The sequence below is a fragment of the Amphiura filiformis genome, chromosome 1, assembly GCF_039555335.1.
Source record: "Amphiura filiformis chromosome 1, Afil_fr2py, whole genome shotgun sequence".
NCBI lineage: Eukaryota > Metazoa > Echinodermata > Ophiuroidea > Amphilepidida > Amphiuridae > Amphiura > Amphiura filiformis.
The window spans coordinates 46,000,874-46,025,965 of record NC_092628.1 but is presented as its reverse complement, the minus strand read 5'-3'; the positions used below and the strand labels follow the sequence as shown (position 1 = coordinate 46,025,965).

The 25,092-nt window shown below is 37.7% G+C and overlaps 1 protein-coding gene across 2 annotated transcripts; it reads right to left on the bottom strand.

Annotated features, from left to right (window-relative positions):
* On the bottom strand, positions 1 to 21,119 carry LOC140147754 (histone acetyltransferase KAT5-like). 2 transcript variants are annotated; one of them, XM_072169514.1, is made up of 11 exons: positions 21,058 to 21,119; positions 20,903 to 20,963; positions 17,990 to 18,061; positions 16,012 to 16,142; positions 14,295 to 14,432; positions 8,437 to 8,763; positions 7,510 to 7,599; positions 5,564 to 5,704; positions 4,825 to 4,918; positions 3,817 to 3,982; positions 1 to 743 (listed from the first exon to the last, which is right to left on the bottom strand). In XM_072169514.1, the coding sequence occupies exons 1-11, from the start codon at positions 21,088 to 21,090 to the stop codon at positions 527 to 529; spliced, it is 1,470 nt and encodes a 489-aa protein (XP_072025615.1). In that variant the 5' UTR covers positions 21,091 to 21,119; the 3' UTR covers positions 1 to 526. The 2 variants fall into 2 exon arrangements, with proteins under 2 accessions (XP_072025615.1, XP_072025620.1); XM_072169519.1 differs by having other exon boundaries at positions 14,346 to 14,432.
* Positions 21,120 to 25,092: the final 3,973 nt, after the last annotated feature.

Genomic DNA, 25,092 nt, shown 5'->3' with positions numbered 1-25,092 from the left:
CAATGCTTTAAAAAGCATGGAAAATATTATAGCTTCTGAGGTAATCACTTTGATATACAGAAATTATACACAAGTTATAAACAAGTAAAAACAATGTCATATAAATTAATATCTGTACATATTATACAGTGGCACTTCAGACAAAAAAAATTAATTACAAAAAAGTATTGTTACATGAAGAACATATGCTAATTTTCAAATCAAGTAACATGTATGGAGTATGGACACTAAATCAGCAATGACAACTCATTTTCTCCAAACATATTTTGTTACTAGCTTGTAAAAAAACAAGAGATCCTTTGTATTCAGCTCAAAAAAGACACCTTATTTTTCACAAGATTTTTGTAGCATCTGATACGCAACGATGAAATTACCTCCTGCTATCATTTGCCTCTCTTTGACCAGTCCTTCGGATTCTAATGTTAGCATTTAGGATCTATTCTAACAAAGATTCTTTCTCTGCCACAGGCTAGTTTGTATCGCTGCTACCAGTAGCATCTGATATGCAATGATGATATTATTCCTGCTACCATTTGCCTCTCTTTGACCAGTCTTTAGGGTTCCAATGTAAGCATTTGGGATCTATTCTGATTTTCCTCTTTAGCATACTCTTATTATGTGCATCAATAACATCTTGTGATAATGTAACGATGTACTGTCCTTTGTAGTAGTTGATCAGATTGAGGTACTGTAGCGTTGAGATCACGTCCTCTTTTCGGATACTTGTCGTTTCACAGATCTCACTGGAAAACAAGAGAAACCAACAGGAGTATAGGTTAGATTAACACAATAACATCAAAATTATACTCTTGTAACTAAACACATTCTCATTAACAAAGGCTTTTTTTGGACCCATTTTTAAGTGGCTCTCAGGCAACAAAAAAAAACTAACCCTGTTTTATGGCTGGACAGACTTTTCAAGTAGAGTCGGTCGGTCGGTCAGGATTTTTTTCTGGAGGCTAAAATGACTTTAAAATATCACTGAAAGCTTGAAAAATCTCGCAAATATTTGATGATTTTTTTTACACAAACTTTTAGTCATAAGCAATAATTCTGGCCAAAAAGCAGGTGATTTTTACATGATTTTAGCAAAATTTAAAATAAATCCCCAAAACACAAAATTTGGGTCGGTTGGGCCCATAAAACAGGCGTTTTAGATCTCATTAGATCTGTGATACTCTTTACAGGTTTTTTCCCCATATGATCAGGGGACATATGCCAGTCGTAATAATGTCCTTAAAGGTGAACCTCATTGAAAATAAAGTTATATATCAATGGAAAGCTTATGATGTCAGGAAGCAGAAAAGAATATTTTTTATTTGCCTAACGTACCAGGCTAGACATAATCTCCATGCAAAGATTGGATATTGGCACCCCCTAAATTACAAAACAAAATCGTTCAAATTAGGCGCTTTCGTTGATAGCGTCAGCCGAGGGACACACAGTTACTTCCGGGTTTGATTGTAAACACAATGTCCATGCATTACTGTGGCATGCATCGGGCCAATGCACGAATTCAGTCATTGTCAACTTACTTTACATGAAAAATATCTTCACTAAAATAAGAATAACATGAAGGAAACATCATGATCAAATCAAGAATGAAATTCCTGAATAAAGTGTGTGGATTTAAAAATGGGAAAAATGCTGGCCGGGGTGATTTGGGATAGGCCAAGCCATCCACGATATCACTGATATGCATAGGGAATATTACAGTCAAGCATACGAAGAGCAAAGATTAGCGAAGAACCGGAATGAAAACAGATTGCAAAAAATAACTGCTAGTGCTACCAGTTCAGATCGTCACACCAAGTTGAGATGAACTTATCACAATGAGAAAATGAAGGAATAGAATAAGGTACATGTACAGGATTTGTTAATTATTTCTTAGCTTTACAACCGGTCATGTATGATAGGCGAACTCGTGAGATACATACGGGATGAACTCAGTGCGTGACTGACCGAGACTCAGTCGCCGAGTCCGGCGCCGAGTGTTCAGTATCCGCGACTGTACTGTACTTGCAGACAAAATGACCGATTTTATATTCACATTCTGATATTTCCAACTTATTGCTACTTCATCAGCAAAATTTATTCCTGTAAATGTTCCAAATATAAGATAACGATTGATCAAATCTGCTGAAACACACATAAGCAGGGCCGAAGCGAGTCGCTGTGTTTGTGCATAAACCCTGGAACCACAGTGTCGGGTCCCTTCAATTTCTTGAGCAGCAATTTACGCATCAATGCGGTAATCCATAAAACATGAATGGTTCACTTTTCAGTACCGTATACTGATTGTACTATCATTAAAGAATTGTGACACAAGTGACAATATTTTAATTTTATTCAGATTTCAGAATTCCATCAAATAATGGTCTATCAAGCCCAAATTGTATTTATTTTATAATAAAATATATGTTTCTTTCAATTGTGATTGTGTGGAAAGAATGTATTGCCGCAATGCGCTAAATATGAAAACCAAGTTTATATGGGCTGGATTTGATGAAATCGGCGGCTTTGTTATTAATTTTTTGATTACTGCAAGACGATATTTTTTAAAATCAGATACTTTCAAATGAATCAAGAATAGGGAATGTCACAAACAAGTATTTAATTTTGATTTTGATTTAAACTTTTGATCCAAACACATGGAATTAATTCCTACCTCGAATTTTTCGATGGTACTCCATCTTTCATCAGCGAGTGAGTGACTGTATCACTCGCTGATGAAAGATGGAGTACCATCTGAAAATTCGAGGTAGGAATTAATTCCTTGTGTTGGATCAAAAGTTTAAATCAAAATCATGATTTCTACCAACCCAGATGAAATTTCATGAAAGTATTTAATTTGTCATTCGATCATGTTTATTCAGTCCATGACATGAACGGCAGCAGCAAGCATTTGCGCATGGAATTGATCCCAGCGCGAAATTCAAACTCAATTACCCAATTATACCCAGCTAGTTATGACTGATTTTGTCAAAATTTACGGAAAATTTACGTGTTGACAATAATTCTATTATTTCTAATATATATAGAAGGAACCAGCAACTTGAAGATTCCTCTAATTTCAAGCTTTATTGTGAAAATCAGACTTGCCAGGCAGCTTGCAAAGTACAGGAAGCAAGTCTTGTTTACATGTTTCCGAGCAGGATCACGTGACTGCGAACCCTGAGCTTACGTCACGAGCATTCCCAAGGTCATAGGCGATTGATTTGGGTGCTTTTTGGGCGCCTTAAAAAGACCAAAAATTCATTTGTTTTTTAATTTTTCAGCTTCATTGGCCATCAAAAAAATCGGAAAAAATAGTTTTTAGTATCCTGACATCATAAGCTTTCCATTGATATATAACTTTATTTTCAATGAGGTTCACCTTTAAAAACCTGTTGCTTTGAAGAAATCTTTTTGGATGTACAGTAAAACCAACACGAACACACCCCCACACACATGCAATCACTTAAGAATGTGGACACAATTTAGGACTATGCAAGCATGGACATCTGAATCTGTACTCAATCGACATACCAAGGACATTTTCCACTATTTTTGCATATGTGTTTAAATAAGAAATTTTACTCAGCAACTACAGGCGGTATAGCTAACATACGATAAGGACATATCTTGCAAATGCATTATGCATGCAATTGTGGATGTTTGCAGACCTCCTTGATAAGAAGATGGTCTCCCATTGCAGAGGTCCATGGTTTAAATGTGAATTGTCATGTGTATCCTTGTTTAACAACACACCCCTACGCACTCAACCTACTCAACGTTTTGATAAAAGTTACCAGGAAAAACTGACAATGAACTTACTTGATTGTTATTAGTGGCCTCTCTGCACCCTCATCTGGACTTTGGAGTTTTAAGATGGTTTCTAGTACTGCTTGCGACCAGTAACTTCTGTAGGAGAGAAGACCTAAATCTGATAGAGGCTTTTCTGGTGACCCTGTCTTTCCTTCAAAATGGGATAGCACATAACCTGGTGAAAAAAAATTGTTTGGGATCATTAGGAAAGGTCATTACATTCAGCTGATAAATTGGCCAACAACACCTACCTGGCTTAAAAAAAGAATAAACATTGTCCATATATTCATTGTTGAAAACATTCCAAATTGTAATCAAATTTCTCTCCCCAACTCCTTAGAACTGATATCAAACAGAATTTGACATACTACAAAAGTATCATGAATCTAAAATTTCGTTGTTCTCAACCAAAGTATAGACAACAATGCAACACACTTTGACGCACATTGTTAAACAAAACATTTGAAAGAAAATATTTTACAAAAGCACATTTGAATTTTATTTTTCAAAATAAAATTTTTGGAAAGCAAACATTATTATCATAACAAATAAAAAAATATATAATATAGTCAATTCGTCTATTCATTTAAGAGATGTAGCATCCGGACAGCACAAAATATGCAAATCAGCTCATTATGTATGAGCGGCCATCTTGGATGTGCAGTAAAGGTGAATGTAGAAACTGTTTATGAGGAACAATAAGGAATAATCATTTATATAGTATATGTTTTCCGTCACTCGCATATCCTAGATGGCCATATGGGCTTGTGTTAGCCATGAGTGCATTTATACGCCGTTAGTGAGGAGTGGGATTTTTTTGTAGGCGTAATTATACACCTGGCCAAAGATGCTTCATGATTAGACTGTAATTGGACATATAAGTGACATCATTCTGTGTCCAAATTACCTGATCCCTTCTGAGACTTTTTGAACCTTGACTAATTCCTGTAGTTCATAAATTTTTCTGTTTGGTAAATCCAACAAGAATCTGGAAACCCTTCTAGCAAAATGACTTACTGAATTCTATTAGCAATTTTCCATAGCCTTTTCTCTGATATGGTGGTAGTGTCAAAATGCAGGCTACATTATAATCTTCTGTTGACTCTTTTTCCTGAAAAGTAACAAGATTTAAATTGAATTGAATTGAATTTAAAATAAAAATGTAAGGAAAGGGAAAACAGAAACAATAGCTGGCTAATTAAGGGCATATCATACTGGCAGTCACAGCACGCCGAAACAACCACTCAATGAAACAACTGCTTTGGTAAGTTTGATTGCAAATATAATCTCTCTTTTTGCCCAGTGACATGTGCCCATATTTGAACGACTGTTAGTGTTTTTAAAAAAGTGATTTTAAGGTGTACAATATGTGTAAGACTGGCAGGTAGGCAGTCCCTATGTACTTGATCTTGCACACTGGCATGTGTATTTTGTGTATAGTATACCTCAACCACCCAACTACATGTATGAGTACCAGACTTGAACCTTGTATATCAAGCACAGCTCAGTCAGTAGTGGATCAGACTGATCTTCTGGTCGGTCTGTCAGATTCTATTTTTTTCCTTCAAATCCCCACAGAAGCACTTGCATCCATTTTTTTCTTGGATGTATCTGCCTGTGCATGTTACATTTACAGTGAAATATGTTTCCGATGTTCAAGAGTGTAATTCTTTCTTCCAGATGTATGCATGCTGATCTCCGCAAGCAATTGCCACTGGTGTACCGATACTTTCTGTGCAGTTTATTTAACCCTTACCTTTGAGAAGTACCCAACTATATGATACCCTCTATTATCAAACTCTGTCATCACATAGAATAAGAAAGGATCTGTGTCGTAATACAGGGTCTTGTGATCTAGGAACAGTTTCGCTAGTAGACATAAATTCTGGGAATAATTCTGAAAAACAAAAGAATATATTCATATGTAAGTAAGTTTTCACAATGTTGGCATGAAATATTGTTATGCAATCTGGATAAAATGAATTTATGATCACTATCACATACACAATGTATTTTCGAACAGAGATGAAGTATACATGAGTAAGTGTTTATGTCTTTCGCTCATAACAGCTACACCAGTTCGGAGTCTTGTCCTTGTGCGTGTGTGTACGCTTGTTCGATTTGTGGCCGTAAGTTGTACACTGTGCTGATTACTATGTCCGAGGACGAATCTGGACCCAGCCAAGGTGTAACAAAGAGTAAAAATATGGTGCCTACGCACAAATTTGCCGGGTTATTAGACAACTTCGAAGACATTATGAAGGTAAACTGGACAATTTTCTTTTAAAAGAAATATGGGATCAGAGTTCATTGACCCGGGGATAGAGCAGAAAAGTTACATACGCTCGAACCTGAATTCAATTACAAAAGCAACAAAGAAGCAATGGTGTTTTAATTCATAAGTAGGAAAAAAGATTGAACAAGCAAGTATTTTTCTCGAGAAGAATAAAGTGGATCAAGCAAGAAAGTGCTGAAGCAGACTACTTCCAGTATCAAACACAGAAATAAGCTAATTCGTCTCGCAGACAAGAGTGAGGCGGGCTGGTTGGCTGTAGAAGAATATGAGGAGGATGACCTTGCTTCGGATAGCGAGGATGACAAGCGCATATACGGTCAGCACAGAATCGTGGGGCAGCCTGTAAAAAAAGTCAGATCTGCCAAAAATGGTCAGATTCGTCCAAGCTCATAAAAGACCCCATTTTCAAATCTAACATCATGGCTGCTACTTCCGCTGATTTTTTTCACAGCTCTAACTAATTTAACAGAATGTTTGTGAATTCTTATATGGGATCACTTAAACTGCAAACCATATACCTCAGTGATGCAAGTGCCATGACAAATGAAATCCTGAAAATATCCAAACTCAGGGTTTGTTAATCTTTTTCTCTACAGACATGTTTCCTGAGAAAACATTCCATTTCCCCAAATCATGCACTAGTCTTTCAAACTAAGGGGTCCAGGAAGGGTCAATAGGCTCTTTATTACATCCATGAGCAAGTTAAATTCTCGGGGACCAACTAGTGAAAGTCAGGGGTTCCTGGACCCTAAAGCACAGGTTACTGCACCCTCTGGGTTGGTACCTTGAGTATTATGTCTCGACACCATGGTTGTCTGTACCATGACACACTGTCTCTATAAATTTATATTCATATTTTGAAATGTAACTGCCACAGAAAAATGATATCCAGAAAATATTTCATTTAACCATTTGAAGACAGTCCATTTCAACCATTTCCTGAAATCAATAAATTTCCTAAAAACTTTCATTCCAACATTTAAAGGCATGTGACCAGATACAGCCTCATCCCTCACTTTTCCTCATCAATAGAACAATGAAACTAAAAAATTTGGTAACAGATGGTTTTAATGGTAGGCCTCAATATAAACAGAACATGAAATAATCTGACCATCCACCTTGAAGTACATTAACTTACACCACAAGGACCTGACACCACATTTCGCTACCCAACTTTATTATCTTCAAAGAACCATTTTCTTAGCTCCAAGAATTGAATTATATATAAGTTTTGAAATATTAAACTTTACGATTCTCACTTATTGGTTCAAACAACTAAACATTGCCGAGACAATTATCCATCCATTTCAATTAAATATTGCCGGGTAAAGTTTTTTTAAATTTGTAGTAAAACACATCCTCTCACCCGTCTTCTGAGAAAGACTACCTAATATTAATGAATTTACCTTATTTTTTCTTCCATCTATCTCAAAAAATGATATAGTCCCCTTGCGGTAAATTTCATTACCTGGTGGGTGCCGTAAACCACACTTCTCCTGCAAACAAAATAAGAGCGAACGGTAGAAAATTCATAAAATACTATATTGGTACTGTTACCACTATGCACTTTACATCATCAATGAATCTCTTGCAACTGGGAGGGGTGACTTTCAAACAAGACTTTGAGAAAGAGTAGCCAATCAAAATTCTAATTAATTTGAAAAAGGCACCTTGGAAAATGACATGTTTTTGAATGGCATAACAGCATACCTTATTTTTTATTTATACAGGGTACCAAAGCAACTTTAAAAGCTGATTGGATATGTAGGCAGTGCCTCTGGTCTGTATACACAAAACAAGGTAGACCAGGTCTAACTTAGGGAGGGATCCTTTTAATAATTTCTTTTACTCGTAACAAAGTCCAAAAATTAAACTGCACCCATCAAATATTAAGCTACATAAATTTGTCATTAACAAGATCTACAATAATATATAGAGCTGGTAAGGTACATAAATACCAAAAAATTCCTTCTCCGTAAGACTAATCTCCATAGTTAGACCAGGTCTACAGTTAGACCGGGTCTAACTTGTTTTGTGCATATGGACCTCAAAGTTTAATGATCCAATTGAATCCTCTCCCCATAGTAATACTAATCTATATGTTGATATTCTGAGAAATTACAAGTCTGGGTCATTATTATTTATACAAATGCAAGCTTTTGATTTTAACTAACTTCTCTTTAATTCTCACAGTCTCAAGAGGGTGGTGAGCCCCCCAACAGATTTGCCCCTGGTTACCCCCTCAATTGCAAAATTCTAGCCAAGTAACTGTTTAGAATGCAGAAGTCACTAATAATAATTGACATACTCCTGTGAATTTGTGTCTACTTTACCTTATGTCTATCTAGACATTTTCTGCTCTTCATATATTTAAGACAGAATTCACACAAGTATATGACCGGTAGTATTGTCAACTCCACCGGATACGGGGAGAAGTACCACGGACGGATCCGGTAGCGACCCAACTCTATCATGTTGACATTCTTCATCCGGGTGACTATGTCATCGTGACTCTTATCCAGGACCATACTGCCTGTCTGACGAGGTTGATGTGGCGGGTTGGAGTTAGAGTTTGAGTTCGAGTTAACAACAGCACCTGGTGTGCTGTTGTTGTTTGTTGGTGGTGGTGGTGTTGGTGCTGGACTGTCTTGGGCCAAATCCTGTAATCAATAGATAGAGGAAATATTGATAGAAATCATAGTTGCATCGATGTGTTAGTCTGCAGTTTTTGTGCACCGTAAGAATCTGTCCTGAAAGATATTGTTAGTGTCCTGAAAGATATTCTAAGTCATGAACTAATAATGACATGAAATAATACTTGAATGATTGAACCATGGTAAATGAAGCATGAGAGTACGCCATCTTTAGGAGGGGTTGTTAAGCTGTCGGTCCCATGTACAGAGAGCCATACCTGTACATGAAGCTCTTAGTCATTAAAAAAAAAGTAGGATGTTAACCCCTGACTGTCCCAATCACGGATAGCACAAGCTCAAAAATTTCAAGGGGTCCGAAATTCTGAACTTCGTGCATGCGCAACAAGAAGCAAACTTGTCAAGAACAATGTTATTGCGTTGTTATTGTATTGACCGGTTATTTTCATGATTTTGAAACGCTCTATTTGGAAGATTTCTTGGGTTTTCTTGTTATAATTGGTTCCTTTTTTGTATCAACAATGACAAATTTTATTATGAGCAACTCTGCAAAGGATTTCCATAATTTAAGCTTCCGTACATCGTAAGGGGTCTATGCAGTTTTGATCGGACCCGTTGTTTAATTTCAACTTGTATTTTAAGGGGTCCAAATCATCCAAAACAAAAAAGTAAGGGTTCCCAGGGCACACAAGAATGCGACCCCTGGTCCCAATCCATACCTGTGCTGCTTTGGATATAGGCTATACAAAATCTAAGTACAGACATAACATGTCAAGCCTGCACCCATGGAAAAAGAGAGCTGATTCTGATTTTATATTAACAACACTGGATTTTTGGGACATTTGTAATGTTAAAAGTACTTAACAAATGCGGTAAATGATAAGCCCAGTGCATTAAGTCCAGATAATCTTACACAGCCATGAGTTTGTACACATCAGCTGCGGTCTCTCAAATGAAAGTACACTAACTCATGTATGCAATAGGGCAAGATAATTATATATCATTCACCTTGTAATAACATATTTGTGATAAATAATGTGTCATTCTTTGTTGAACTAAAGTCGTAATAAAACTATATGCAAAAACACTGGTCAGATGACCTGTGTTTACCATAGATTTTCAAAGCACAGGATCAACAACTGGATCTTAATTCTATAGAAATTTGCCAAGTCCATGATAGTTTCACTAGCATCTGTTTGAAAGAGCAGCATTCAATATAAGTACTATAGAAAAATTATTAAATTTGTGTACATCGTGGAACATTTAACTATGCTTGATACACGAGCGTACAACGCTACTCTACGCATCCATATGAGCGAGGTTATCTGCGTACAACATCTTACTACGCACAGCCACGCAAAGAGTATGTTCCACGATGTACACATATTTAATAATTTTTCTATAGTATTCTCTAAGACCGTTATATTGGTATTATGTAAAATCAGTAATTGCAAAATGCTAGTTTAAAGAAATGCAACAGTAGAAAGTGGCTCTTCAGTTTGAAGTTAATAAATACATGCCAATTTTCACTGTGACACTTTCTCTAACAATGAACCTGTTATTCTTCTCTATGGCATGCTTGTATGGAGGCTTGTAAGCACATTCCATTGGATTGTGATGTGATAGTGCTAGTGAGTGGACAAGAGTGAAGTCATTGCACTTTTGATGAGCTGAATACAGCAACCAAGCTCTGCTCATACAACCCACATACAACTTCGCAGCCACATCTTACTTAAACATGTCTCTTCAAATAATTTCAAACAGATCTAAAATTGAGGACAGCAAAAAAAAAGATTCTACAGCTCAGGAATAAAATGTACAGATATCTGGTAACATTTAAATATCAACTTTCAAAATGGATTGAACACACAACAAAATGACAAATGTACATTATACCCATAAAGCAACACTGTGGTGGGAAATACTAAGGGCTCTAGTTCTGTTTTCATGCCTTTACATTATCCACAAACAACAATGTAACCTAGTAGTACTAGGTTTTTTTTCAATCATGCTGTTGTTCACCACCCACCATGCTATTTCATTTAGAACTGTAATATTCAGATTAATGAGGGATGTATTATGAGTTCTGTGTAAGTTGTGGGCACTTGTTCCTGGGACATACATTTGTATGCATCCTTTCGAACAGCCATGGTAAAAATTTTACGCAAATCTGTGAATCAATTTGTGAAAAGATTTGTGTTACAACACAATTATTTTTATGTTTGGAAATTCAATTAGAGCTTATATAATCAAATGGAGCCTCTTGTAAGAAAGAAACCCATTTGATGTGGATCATGTGGCCCTATAGAACCTATGCAATAAACAAACCGGAACGGTGCAACAATTGAAATGGCAGCCATGTTGGGGGACAGTTCTAAAATGACAGAGTGACCAGTCTCTAGTTTGATTCCACAATCATTCACACCTATCACCTGTTTTACTGTATCATCATGCGAATTGCCCCTTGGTACCTTACGGAGGCCAGAATTTTATTTAAATGAGGATGCCTCTGTCATGATTGACGTCATATTGTATACCCTCTAGCGTCTATATACAAGGTATCATGTGACATCAAACTGCAGGCTGTCGACAATTGCCAAGTGGCGAGCACCTGAAGGCCTATGCTATATCAGGCAATAAGAATTATGAAAGAGTGAAGTGGCTGTTATTCCTGGCCAAGACGCAAGAACTCTCATTTCATCCCCATACTTTGGTAATAGTAAAATTGTTTATTTGCTTGTTGGAAGTGGATTCGTAACTGTAACTAATGCCAGCTTGCTTTTTAAGGGCCTACTTGGCTGCGACTGTTTATATTTGATACAATAGTCTCAATTTATTGGACTGGCTTATGCATCTTGTATATATGGTCTCAGTGGTTTTTTTTTGGGAGGGGTTGAGATTGCAAGCTGTTTAATAGCATGTGTCCTTAAGGACTAGTAACTGCCAGAGATGCCATTTGCTTGTTGAAAAAAATCAGCAAGTTATTAAGCATAGCCACTCATTCATTGCCAAAAACTAATCCTGAATTTTTGGCTAAAATGGCAAAAATCAGGAATTCATGATAAATCAGGAAAAGTAGCATCTCTGAACCGTGTTAAACGAACAAATATTTTGATAAACCAATTACTAACCCAGAGATGTCACAGGCTGACCCAAAAAATCCTGAACTTGCGAGCGTAGCGAGCGAAGCTCTCGCAGCATAACACGGCCGGGGTTCCGGGGCCGCTTAAGGGCCCCGGTGGGAATCAGGGCGAAGCCCGTCAAAGTCGAGTCGAGGCGAAGCCGCCTTGAAGCCAGATGGTTTCTGCACATTTAGCACCACAGTAAAGGCCATTTCAGAGGGAAAAAGAACAGTTCAAAGCTCCTGGCTTGTTCTACACTTTTAATAAAAAGTGCTTCCTTCTTCCAGAAAACATGCTTTAAAGTTTTCAGTTTCCTATACTTTTATGTACAAGAGACACTCTTAAAAAAAGTTTTTATTACATGGACAATATGGCCGATGTTGATATATGTGAAGCAGAAAGATAAGACAATAGGGCCACTCCAAAAGCGAAAAAAAAAAAAAAAAAAAAAAATGAAAATCCGAATTTTTTTAGAATCCCTAAAATCCGAAATCCGGATAAATCCGGAAATGTGACATCTCTGCTAACCTGTGTTTATAACGCTGCACTCACCTCCACTATACTACTAATCTAGAAACCAATGCTACTAGACAATGACACCAAATTTGTTGAGCATGCAACTATCATTTTGCAACAATTCTATTCACATTCAAATTCACCACTACCTTGCTGCATTCCATTTGCAACATCAGGTTTTAGAAGATTTCAGATATTCCAGTTGAAATCCATACACCCCTAGATGTAAGACATGACTTTAATCTCCCACACAGGGGATGTAGATTTCAAATGGAGTCACCTTTTCAGGTAACCCCATTTGAAATACACACTCCCTGTGTGAGCGATTAAGGTCATGTCTTCCACAGATTTCAACTGGAACAGCCCATTGTGGTCCTGGACCATATGAAATTGAATCGATTTATTCATTATCAATATCAGGCTTTAGTCTGTTATTTTATTGTGTACATTTAAGTATTATAAAAGACATGCTTCTGGCGACTCAAGACTTCATGGTTGATTGGTATAAGAATTGGTCTCACAATCTGTCTTTAGGTTGAGTCTCAATGCAATTTTCTAAATTTTATTTTATTTATTTTCCAAGATATGGTTCGAGAGATGAAACCAGCCTGGCCTATCAATTATTGGAAGTATATATTTCCATTACAATAAATGAATAGCTAGCTACTCTATGAGGTATTTTATCTAGTTATGATCCAGGAGGAGAGCTAGGGCCCACAATCTTCTTAATGCACATCAACATCCACAATAATGAAACTAAACACTTGATCCCAACAATGATTCACTTTGCTGCAACTCTTTAAGGTCGGCCGTTATCAAACTGAACAACCTACTTAGCGTGTCACGTGATAAGAATGGACTAAACATTTGTTTCTAATGCATGCATTGGCTGTGAAGAGAAAATATGTTAACCTATGGATCTAAAATGAATCCATATGAAAACTCATCTTGATTTAGATACAATCAGCTGATTTTGCTCTTATTTTAAAACCTTACATTTTGTGTACAGTCTATCAGCTGTATCTTGACTGAAAACAAAATAATTTCAAGCTTGCTCAAGAGAACACACGCTTTTCTGCATGTTAAAGGAGAATATTACTGATGAAAACATAAGCTTTAATCTGTTATAAACGGAATTATTGAACACATGTACACTGGTTCTACCAAAAACAGGATGATATTTACCACACCATCAAAATAAAATGTGCCGTTTCCCACCATGTGGTAATTAAGTCTCGCACCAATGTCGAATGTGCCGATGGGATAGCTTCACGCTCTAGTGCGGGTACAGTGATGTCACAGCTATTCAAAACCCTTGTGTGTATGATAACATCACTGTACCCACACTGAAATGTATGAAATAAAATCTAAATATCACTGGGCTGGAACAGACATGTTTTATTTGATTTTATGTGTTCAATAATTATGTTTATAACATTAAAAAGAATATGCTTTCATCACTTGCATTCTCCTTTAAAATATGCAAATTTAGCATCTGCACATGTATACATCCACAAGTTGTGAGAAGCTTGAGGTGTGTTTTTAAGAAATCCCCATTATGTCAAATTTGCTCCTGAGTCCTTATAGGCACACATCATTAAAGCGAGATAGTGCTACATGTACCTATGCTTTAAACTGTTTATATTATGCTAAATTCCAGAAATTATTGACATTCCCCAGACAGGATAAGTAATTTTTAAAAGAAATAATTAGGAATTCCCAGTTCAACAAAAAGTCCATTAAAAGCTTTGGAAATTCCAAAAAAACAGGTTAAGTTTATTTTGGAATTCCAACTGCAAAATTGATAAACATTTTCTTCTTTTTTTGTTTGGTGGGGGATGCTAATAATTTCTGGAATAGCTCATTTCATGATTTCTCTTTACAGCCACACTTTGGGTATACCTGCAGGGATGACGATGAGGCATTACTTGGCAACGTGCAGGAGGTAGTTACCTCACTCCCCTCTCCCAAGGGAAGTTTGCGTTTACGACCCGCGTTGGATTTGTTACGAGACAAGCCGGGAAGGAGACCTCCGTTGACCTGTAGACAAGAAAATAAAATGTAATGATTAGTATCGTTACTATCGTATCAATATCATGGAATTCTTTACCATTAAACAATAAGCAATTAAAAGATGGTTATTTTGTTTTTTACTATCTGCTTTCGTGTCCAATATATTATTGTAGTGGATGCTAGCGCACAGATAGTTTGCTTTCATTATATCAAATTGTGACCTATATGCTGGGGGGCTCAAGTTGGTTTGGGTAGGGATGTGCCTCCGAAAATCTTAAAGTGGGCTCATGTGTGATGTGATGCGATCAAGCAAAATCAGTCGGAACTCGGAAATACTAAATTTTGATTTTCTTATATAATAGTGATAAGCATATACATAGCTGCATTGTGCAGAAAACCCCATAAAAATTGAGCAACCAGTTCCAAAGATATGAGCAATTAAAGAGTTTCCAAAACAACAGGAAACAAAAGGAAATATTACCTTTGTTTGGCTATATCTCAAAATCAATATTTCCGAGTTCCGACTGATTTTGCTTGATCGCATCACATATGTAAACCAATTTTCAAACAAAAAATTGACCAATTTTTATACCCAAGGCCCAAATGTTTGTCAAGTTTTGACACAATTTCATCTGTTGTAACAAGATTTGATCTAAATTGGGGAACGAGGTACCGGGAATAACATGCCTGTTTTGGTAAGCATCATCTCTTCTGTAAATCTTCAGCAGATCGAAACCTCAAATCTATGAAAGATTCCGTTTTATATCGAATAGGTTATCAATAACCTAAGACCTAACGCATGTAAACACACAAATAGACAACTAAACGAAACATCATGTTCATGTATATTTTAATCTTAACTACATTTCAACTTCAGCTCCAGTTTAATAGTAAATTTGGATTCTTTTTTTAAAGTGAAAAAATTACTCACTTTTAAACAAAAATAAATTGACCAGAAAATGGGACCGTTGTAATACCAGAGGCCTGAAATGACAACCATATTTGCGGCACATCCCCGTATAGTCATATGCACTGAGTACAAGTCAACTGCTCAGTGCCAGAAGTGGGCAAGTGCAATAGCTGCCATGTGAATATTTGGCAATTTAAACACAGTATATTGTACTCATCTACACATGGCATGGCAGCTATTGCACTTACCCACTTCTGGCACTGAGCAGTCATAGTGAATACTGTTCATGCTACTTGATCAATTCCTTGAGCAGTTTAGACAAACTAGTTTTTAGTTCATACAATATCTGATTTAGTCTTTACATGTCTCCTTACCAGTGTCCATCAGGCTCCAGCTATGTTAAAGGTCAACTATGTCAAAGGTTCGCTGTGTCAAAAATAAGATTTGCTATGTCAAATGTGAAATATTGTTCGCTATTGTCCAATATGAAATAAGGTTAATGCTAGATATTTTTTTTTGAATGTGCAAATGTGAAATAATAGCCCACCAGAATGACAAGGCCAATGAAGAGAATTCTAAGTTAGGATTAAGCGTTAGATTCGCCATTAACGAATCTTATTTCATATTTGACATAGCAAACCTAATTTCCAACAGGGCAAACCTCTGACATAGTGCTCAGGCTGTAACCCTCCTTACCATATCTCTTTCTGGTGTTGATGCTCTAGAACTCCTACCATCCTTGACTGGAGTTTTGTCTTTTTTTGGCATCTGAAGCTTGTCAAGGTTGAGACGATCCAGAGTTACCCATTCATCCAGTCGCTTGTTATCTGAAGAATTACAACCAGTTACAGTTTTCAATGTAGTGAATACAAAACAATTATGTTAACAAAGGGACTGTTCAAGAATTACATATCGTCACTGGGCAGGGAAAACCTCATATGTACTTTTGGCCCTTGAACATGGATAAAGCTTTCTAGGTGTAGACTTTATATTGACGAGGTTGCTTTATCCATGTTCAAGGGCCAAAGTACAGGCAGGAAACACCTCATATTTACTTTTGGCCCTTGAAAATGGATAAAGCCTTATAGGTGTAGACTTTCTATTGAATGGTTTGCTTCATCCATGTTCAGGGGTAAAAAGTATATGAGGTTTTCCCCGCCCAGTGACGATATTAGAAAGGGAGTAGTTCTTCATTTGCGGTAAACAGGGTACTCTGTTAAGGGGGTACTACACCCCTGGCCAATTTTGTGCCTATTTTTGCATTTTTCTCAAAAATTATAGCACATTGGTGACAAGTAAGATATGTATACACACTCGGCAGTCCACGCTTTTTAATGCGTGCCGGTTCGAAATTCTGAAAATTGGTGAAAGCGTGGGGGTTTAAATTTTTTGGTTAAAAAGCGTGGACTGATATAAAGCGTGGGATTAAAATAAAAAGCGTGGGGCTTCTTCCAACTTACAGTATATTTTTATTGAAAGATAAAATAATCATAGTTCCAAGAAAACTCGCCAAAACTCGCACACCATGTCGCAAGATAAAATTCCATTTGATGCAGGCTCGCGCTTGTTTACGAGTGTCCAGTGCTATGTACACAATATCCACCCCGGAAGCCCTGCCAAAACACCTACGTCATATGCAAATGTCCCATTTTCCATGACATGTTATTTTTCTTTACATTAATCGTATATGAGTGACATCATTAATTATGCATAATTGATTGAGCGAAGCAGCACGGAAGAAGTAGGATATAGCCGCTGAACACAGGGCACGTCAAGTTTCATAACAAGAACAACATTTGAACGCCATAAAAGTACAGTTATTCATTAAAATGCTTATTATACAGTACAGTCGTAGTTTTTCACATATAATTTGCATTGTTCACGTAATGTATCAACTTAATGAGAGAAAAAACATCGGACTCGCACGTGTGAAATAGGTGCAGAATTCTGCATACTTGATTTACTTCGAACCAAATTGCGTGTGACTTCGTCAGTTTACAAATAGCGGAAAAAGCAAAAAGTGGTGGGGGTCAAGAATTTTCAGTATAAAGGGTGCCTCAGTAAAAAGCGTGGGGGTCAAGAATTTTCAGTATAAAGGGTGCCTCAATAAAAAGGGTGGGGGTAAAATAAAAAGGGTGGGAGTCAAACCCCACTGCCGAGTATGGTATATTATAGGGGCAAGGACTACAACTTCTGTACTGAAAATTCAGCAACTCAATGTATTAAAGTAGTTATTGATTTATTGATTAAATATTGGTTTTCCCTCATTTTTGACTGTAACTCCACAACTGTTGCCTGTGCTGAAATAAAATTTCCAGTGCAGTAGTTGTAGTCCTTGCCCCTATAATATACATATCTTACTTGTCCCCAATACGCTATGATTTTTGAGAAAAATGCAAAAATTGGCACAAAATTGGGCAGGGGTGTAGTACCCCCTTAAGTAGAAACCAATTGCCTTCTTTCATAAAACAATGAAACAAAAATACCACAACAGTCTACAAATAATGTATACCGTATTGAATGAAATCTGCCAGTATCAACATAAATATTGGTATCATTTTAAAGTTTATTTTTAGGTGTTTTCTTCCATACTGAAAACTCAAAATGCTGATTTGTTTCTGTTGTTAGCGTAGGTCACAAATGCACTGATTGAAGGCTATACATGTATACTTACAATCAATATAATGAACATAAAATTCTGGGGCAGCTCTGTCCACATCTTTGCGACTGAGAATCTCTGCCAAAGCTGAAAAATGAAGCATAAAAAACAAAAGTAGTGTTAGTTAGTTAATGGCCATTATGTCAAGAACAGGGTGTATGAAAAAGACAGTTTTTGAATATTCTGTTGATGTTTAAATATGAAAGAAACTTATTTTGATGAGTTAACTGTGCAAACACTTGAAGAATTCATCTGTGACATAAAATGTTGGTAAAATTACCGTATTGGTCCGAGTATAGTCCCACCCGTTTTTTAGGTGAAAATTTTTCACAATTGGGGGGTGAGATTATACTCGAATTTCAACTCAGTCCTCAATGATAGTCAGTCATTTATCTTTTGGTCGTTATATGACTATCATTTGAGGACTGAGTTCTTATGATACATCTTCCGAGGAGCAATTTCAGACAATAGATTGGGATTAGTGGGGCAGAGGTTATCTATTGAATCCTTTCATGACCACTGAAGCATAGTCAAGTCCGCCAAGGACACTCGGCACAAATTGAAAGACCATGTCACTCTTGACAAAAGAATGCATGCATTATACACATGTCACTTGTATGACCCACCCTAGGACCCCCGGGGGATGTGCGTCATGGTTGGGTCATTTACCAACCAATTAGTGACGCAGGGTACGGTCATTTACTCAATATGTGCGTCACAACCAGGCTTCCCGTTAGTGTGCGTCATTGCGTCCAGACGCGTATTTTACAAATTTGGACGCAAGTTCACATGGCTAATCAAGTATTTTGCGTCCATGTAACATACATGTGGGCGTATGAACAAAACTTCGAAATTTTATCATTAATTGATGATAAAGATAAGAAATTTTTATTCTTTTATATTTTTAAGATAATAAAAGCCCCAAAATTTTGACCCACCTGCTGAGAATTGAAGTAAATTCTGCAATATTTGTAAATGCAGCGTCAGGAAATCGTGCACTTTTGCATGCTTTCGAGCGATCGCTATGCCTGGCCTGGGGAAGTCCCGATTGATTTGTTTACATGCAAGCGCGTGCAGTTAATGTTTATTTATTTATTTATCACAACCTGACAATATTCAATTTTTAATATTTTAAATTTATTTTCTCATAAATAATCTAGGTTTCCTTTATTAGTATTATTGTTACGATGAATAAAAGCAATTTTAAAGACAAAATCCAAATGATAACCCTTTTTCTTTTTATTTTTTGCAGCGCGTGTTTTAGTTTTTGTATCATCAACAGCACGTTAATTTAAAAACAGAAATGCGGAAGTGAAAGTCTGACGAAAATTGCTCAAGATTGACAGACTTTGCTCATGTTTTTGCACCTGTTTTTGACCACGTTTGGACCAAAACTGACACAGAAATGAGAAAAATTATCATAGCGAATGGAGATGGAATATCACGGCGAAAATGCACTTTTATTTATTTTTTAACAATCGACATTTGATGAGGTGTAGACCCGGGGTACGTGTGTATCGTCATAATTGAGAATTTCAGATGGATGCACAAAAATCTGTCTGGACGCAAGTTTTTGCAACCTCGTCAGCAAACTTGCGTCATTACGGACGCACATTTTTAAAACCTTAACGGGAACCCTGGTCACAACATACCCCGAGGGGTGCGTCAGTGTCAGTCACTTTACCTAGGTGCGTCAATGATTAGGTGCATCAGTGTCAGTCAAAATACCTAAATGGTGAGTCAAATTTGCGTCATGAGGACAGTCATAATCCTTAACACGCGCGTCACAATTTTGACGAGGGGCTCAGTCATTGTCTGCAAATGTCTGTCATTGTTTAGGCGCACATGTGGGTCATGGTATAGTTAAATCCGACGCACCTTTGTAAAGTGACTCACCCCCCCGGGGGTCATGGGGTGGGTCATAAAGGTGACCGTGACGTGTATTATACGACACCAATTTGGTGTTTGTTATGCTCCTCGAAATATGTACCTTAATAAGGCCTATGTCTGTGGGAAGTGGGCGAATTACGTCAAAAAACATGGAATATTCAACGAGCTATTTCTCAGAAACGACAAGGAGTTGACTACTGTAGGCATGTTCACAAAATTTTCAAGTAGGATATTTCACATGGAAATTATTTTGTTTAAAAAGGTGATTATTTAACTTAAAAATGAGGGGTCAACTATGTCTGTAGGTCAAAAATTAGCGAAGTTATGGGCAAATGTATGTTTTAAAAAACTGCACTTTTCTATGCCATCATTGACAATGCCTTACAATGATCTACTGAGCAAAAAAGAGCATGTAATGCATCATTTTTTACCACGATGATCCATTTTACACAAAGGCGATTTTATTTTATGAAATCTAACTTTCACTGTATGATGACTTCTGTATGAAGGATAAAGTACCAGCACTTTTTAGACTACATCTCCAAGTTTCTGGTGTCCAAATTTCAAATTTTTGTATTTCCCTATGGGGATTACACAGTTAAGCCATTGACTGTGAGCTACTGTGGTCGCAACTTTTTGGATTGAATGTTGCCCTAAGCAATGTGGACATGCCTAACTACTGTTTGAAATGTGTTCATTTGACCCATAGGACTAGGATTAGGAATATACATGATTTTAAATAAAATCTGAGACTTAGAGGGTGACTAGCCAACATTTTCTGAAAATTGGTTGAGAGTTTGCAAAAAGATTAATTTTTAGTTCATCAACTTCATGAGTTTATTTAGCATTTCTTACGCCATGTACGCACGCACGCTACTTTTGAGTTTGCTCACGCACCCCTTACTTAGTGTCGACCCCCCATCATGCCCATAAGCAACATGCCCCACTTTCCGAATTTCGCGGTACGTATGATTGTCATTGACACTGCGCAATCGCCGCAATGCTTCCGAATTCGGCGAACTATATTTTTGTACTTACGCCACTCATCTGTGCCTGCCATATTCACAGGAAGCCGACATCCCTCGACCACAAGATCGACCTAAAACGATAAAAAGATAATATCAGACATTAATAACAGTACTTTCTGTTAACTATTGTCTAAAATACGCTCATTTGCAGCATTTTTTTCTCACCGTATTCGTTTGCTCCGTTTCGTTGTCCGCCATTTTGTTTTTGGACTTTTCTGTATTTCTATGACCTTTTTGAAAATACATGTTAATTTGTTGATTTTCCAATAAAAGTATAGACAAACATCTCAGTATTATCTGTTTCAGCTAATTCTTATTGTTACTTAATGAGATATTGTCCTCATATATCAAGAACTTAAACTACAAAAAAATTACTGATTTGATTTATAAAATAAAACACTAGTAAGGTTGGGCGGTATATTTACAGAAACGGTCACGTACCGTATATTATGTATCGCCCCAAGATTGGTCTCCGGAAAATTATAGCACTCCCTTTCGACATGTCAAAACATCTTTGCCCCCTTGACCAAAGAAGCGCCCCTGCCCGTGGCGTAGGCCCCCTAGGCATCAAAAAAATTCGGGGGAACAATGATTAATGCTGGTTTCATATTGGGCCTACCCTGCCGCTTGCCGCTGAGCGGCGTGGCGCACGCGCATTGCAGACCGTCGAACGGACACAATAAAGGCTTGTCATTGGTTGAAACGCCCTGCCGCTTGCCGCTGCGGCAAGCGGCAGGAAATATGCTGGAGGCTTAAGAGGGGGTCAAAAAGTTTTGGGTTCAAGAAGAGGGTGGGTTAAACAAATTTTTAACACGAAACTTTTCCAGCCCCCCCCCCCGGGAGCCCCCCTACCAATACATAGTATTTCTGAACACTCCCTTTTAACAGTAAATTCTCTAATAAATTTGGTTGTGCGATCAGTACTTTTTTTTTTTATAAGAGCGCAACAGTGACTGCATCTGGGGTCATGACGGGCAGGCGCGGGCAGGGCAGCCCTCCTCCCCCAAAAAAAAAAAGAGAAAAAGAGAGAGAGAAGAGAAAGAGGAAAAAGGAGAGAAAAAAAGAAGAGAAAGGGAGAAAAGAAGAAGGAAAAGTTTAAATTGCACGTATAGTAGGCCCATGCCTAAATCGCAGTCCGAGTCAGTCTATAGGCCTGATAGGCCTATAGGTCTGTGATTATTTTGCTTGAAGGCGGGTCCTCTGCCTAAAAGCATGTGAAAATTACGGCGGGCCCACCGATATGTAGGGCCCGTGACATTTGAGTTCCGGTAAAAACGAAATCTTTTTTGAGGTATTTTGGGCCTTTCTGTGGACTTGTAAGGAAAAAGAGAAGCATGTTATAGCTTAAATAAAAGTTTGAGACCTATACACGACTTCAATTCAACACCATGCATGCTTTAATTGGGAATCTCAAGTCTTAGGCCTATAAAGTGTCAGTGTTACATTTAAAATTTTACAAATCGAGTTCGGGCCCTTTTTTGTTTTAAAAAGCAATGATAGTGTAAAAATGGTCCACCAAATGGCTTCAATTAGGTCTTCATTTTGCAAAAGTTTCTCACTTCTCAGGGGGGCATATCCCCCCTCAGACACCCCCCTGTGTGCGCAACTTTATGTTTACATCTAAAGCAATATCGGGTAATTTATAAAGGTCAAAACTTGCCCACGAATGGTTTCGATTGGGCCGTCATTTCGCAAATTTTCGGCCTTTTCAAACATAAAATTTTACACAATAAATAGTGCAAAAATAGCCCACCAAATGGCTTCAATTAGGCCTTCATTTTACAAAATTTTCTCACTTCTGAGGGGGAACATCCCCATCAGATACCCCCTGCATGAGTGCGCAACTTTATTGGTACATCATTATACATTCACACAATAAAAGTCAAAACTTGTCCACAAATGGCTTCAATTGGGCTGTTTTTCTCAAATTTTAGGCTTTTTCTAGACTTCTCCGTAGTCCACTTGACGCGAAAGTTAATCTCTCATCAAACATCTAGCGTGTCTTGTACTATACCATGCTTAGTACTTGTGGTTAATGGACTGATAAACAAGTATGCTTGACAGTGTGTTTTTAGAGAGCAAAGTCCCGGGGTAAAGTTCTGCTTAAAATTCAAAGTCCATAGTCGGATTTTCGGGGTTCGCTATCAATAAACTGGTAGATTCCAAAATCAGAATTGTTCAGTATTAAAGTGAGCCATTATAATAGTGCAAGATAATGTTGCATTCAATTACTTTTATTGTCACTAATCATCTGACATTTTAACTCTTTATGACCATTTTACTATTGAATACTTTAATTTTAATAAACATCAGTATAATTTTGAGTTCAACGAAATGGGTTCATCATGACTAATAATAACATATTTTTAATAAAATTCGACTATGGCATAGTCTAGGCTTTTTCAAACTAAAATTTTATACAATAATAGTGACAAAATGGTCCACCAAATGGCTTCAAATGGGTCTACATTTTCCAAAAGTTTCTAACTTCTGAGGGGGCCACATCCCCCTCAGACACCCCCCTGCGTCGCGCAAGCGCTCCGGGATGGCCGCTTCGCGGCCAGTACTTACATTTTTTTTTCAAACATTGGGCCCCCCCCCCTCTGACTGCTCTGGATCCGCCACTGATGACGGGAGTGTGGAATGAAAACATTAGGTGCAGAAATCGGCTTCAGAAGACCAACAAGGAATTTAAAAAACGAAGGAATGATTATTGCAACGGACCTCACAAGGGATCGAAGAGATGGAGAGAGGAGATCTTCAACGGACGATTCCAAGATTGCAAGATGACACGGCAAGTTTGTCAAGGTTTTGTATTAGGTTCCAGATATAATATAATATAGATAAAGAGAGAGAGCTAGATAGTATTCAAGAGGTGCAAACAGGTTTTTTATAAAGAAAAAAACAACAACGTATCCTTGTAACATTCTGTGATTTGCAGAGTGACGCCGTTATTTTTCTCGAATTTCTACTATCTGTACGATTGTAATCCCGGAGGGAGTTCATGGTTGAAGGTAGCTGAAGGTGTACAGGGATGTGCCACGGTTTTCATTTTCAGCGATTTTGTTATATACTCCCCCCCCCCCCCCCTTAATGGACCTAAAACTTTTTGACCCCCCCCCCCCTCGCCCTCATATGCGGCGAAGCGTGCGAAAATCTTAGACTATTTTAGCCCGAAATGGTATGTTTTGCTATTTGATGGGCCAGTTCGTGCGATCGCGAAACGTACATTTTTTTAATTTTTCCTATTTGGGCCCAAAACACGATGCTTTTCGATGTGCTTAAAAAATTATTGCTTTATTTTTCCTTCTATTAGGATTGTTAGGGGGATATCCCCCACGGAAAAAAATGCGGGGTGGGGGATACATAATGATGCACCCTCCCATAATTAAAACAATTACACGCGGAGCGCGCGAAAATTTGCACAAATACCACTAAGTAAGTTTGGTTATCATGAAGTTCAGTGAATTTCGGTCTCTTTCATCGCTTGGTGGGAGCACAGAATCGATGCTGAATTGGTAAATTCAGTGCCCCCCCCGAAGGTGGCACCCAGGGCATGTGTATAGAGGTTGGGTATTTGAGGACTCGGTGGCTCAGTGGTTACGGCCTTGGACTCATAATCTGAGAGCTTGCTCGACGTGCGTTGGTTCGAGTCCCCGTCCCACCACCGTGTTGCGCCCTTGGGCAAGGCGCTTTGCCTCGCTTGCCTCACCCCACCCAGGTGTAATGGGAAGCTGTTAGGGGTAGTCACAGTCGTTGTACTGATGAACCCTGCGCCATTTGTATAGGCTGCATACGTGGTTCCGACATATTCTAATAACGGCGGAATAAATGTAAAGCGCTTTGAGGCTGTTTACGGCATAAAACGCTATATAAATATCTACATTTATTTATTTATTTATTTGTGCATGAAATTATTGATTGGCTCAAAACAAAGGATTTAAACCGGTGTCCTTCACCGTAATCATGGGGCAATGCAGTCCATTCAATCAAATGTTATCATCAACCTATTTGATCGTAGCGCATTTGTTATGTGTGTGAGACGAACTGTCGCGGTAGATTGCAATTATGCTTTTGTTGAATGCATTTGAGTAGTCCGCCATATCACTAAAACTTGTATTCATGTGCAATGAAATTGTACCCATGTCATTGATAGACGTGGAATTGTGGAAATGTTTTATCATTTTGTAAAATATAGTA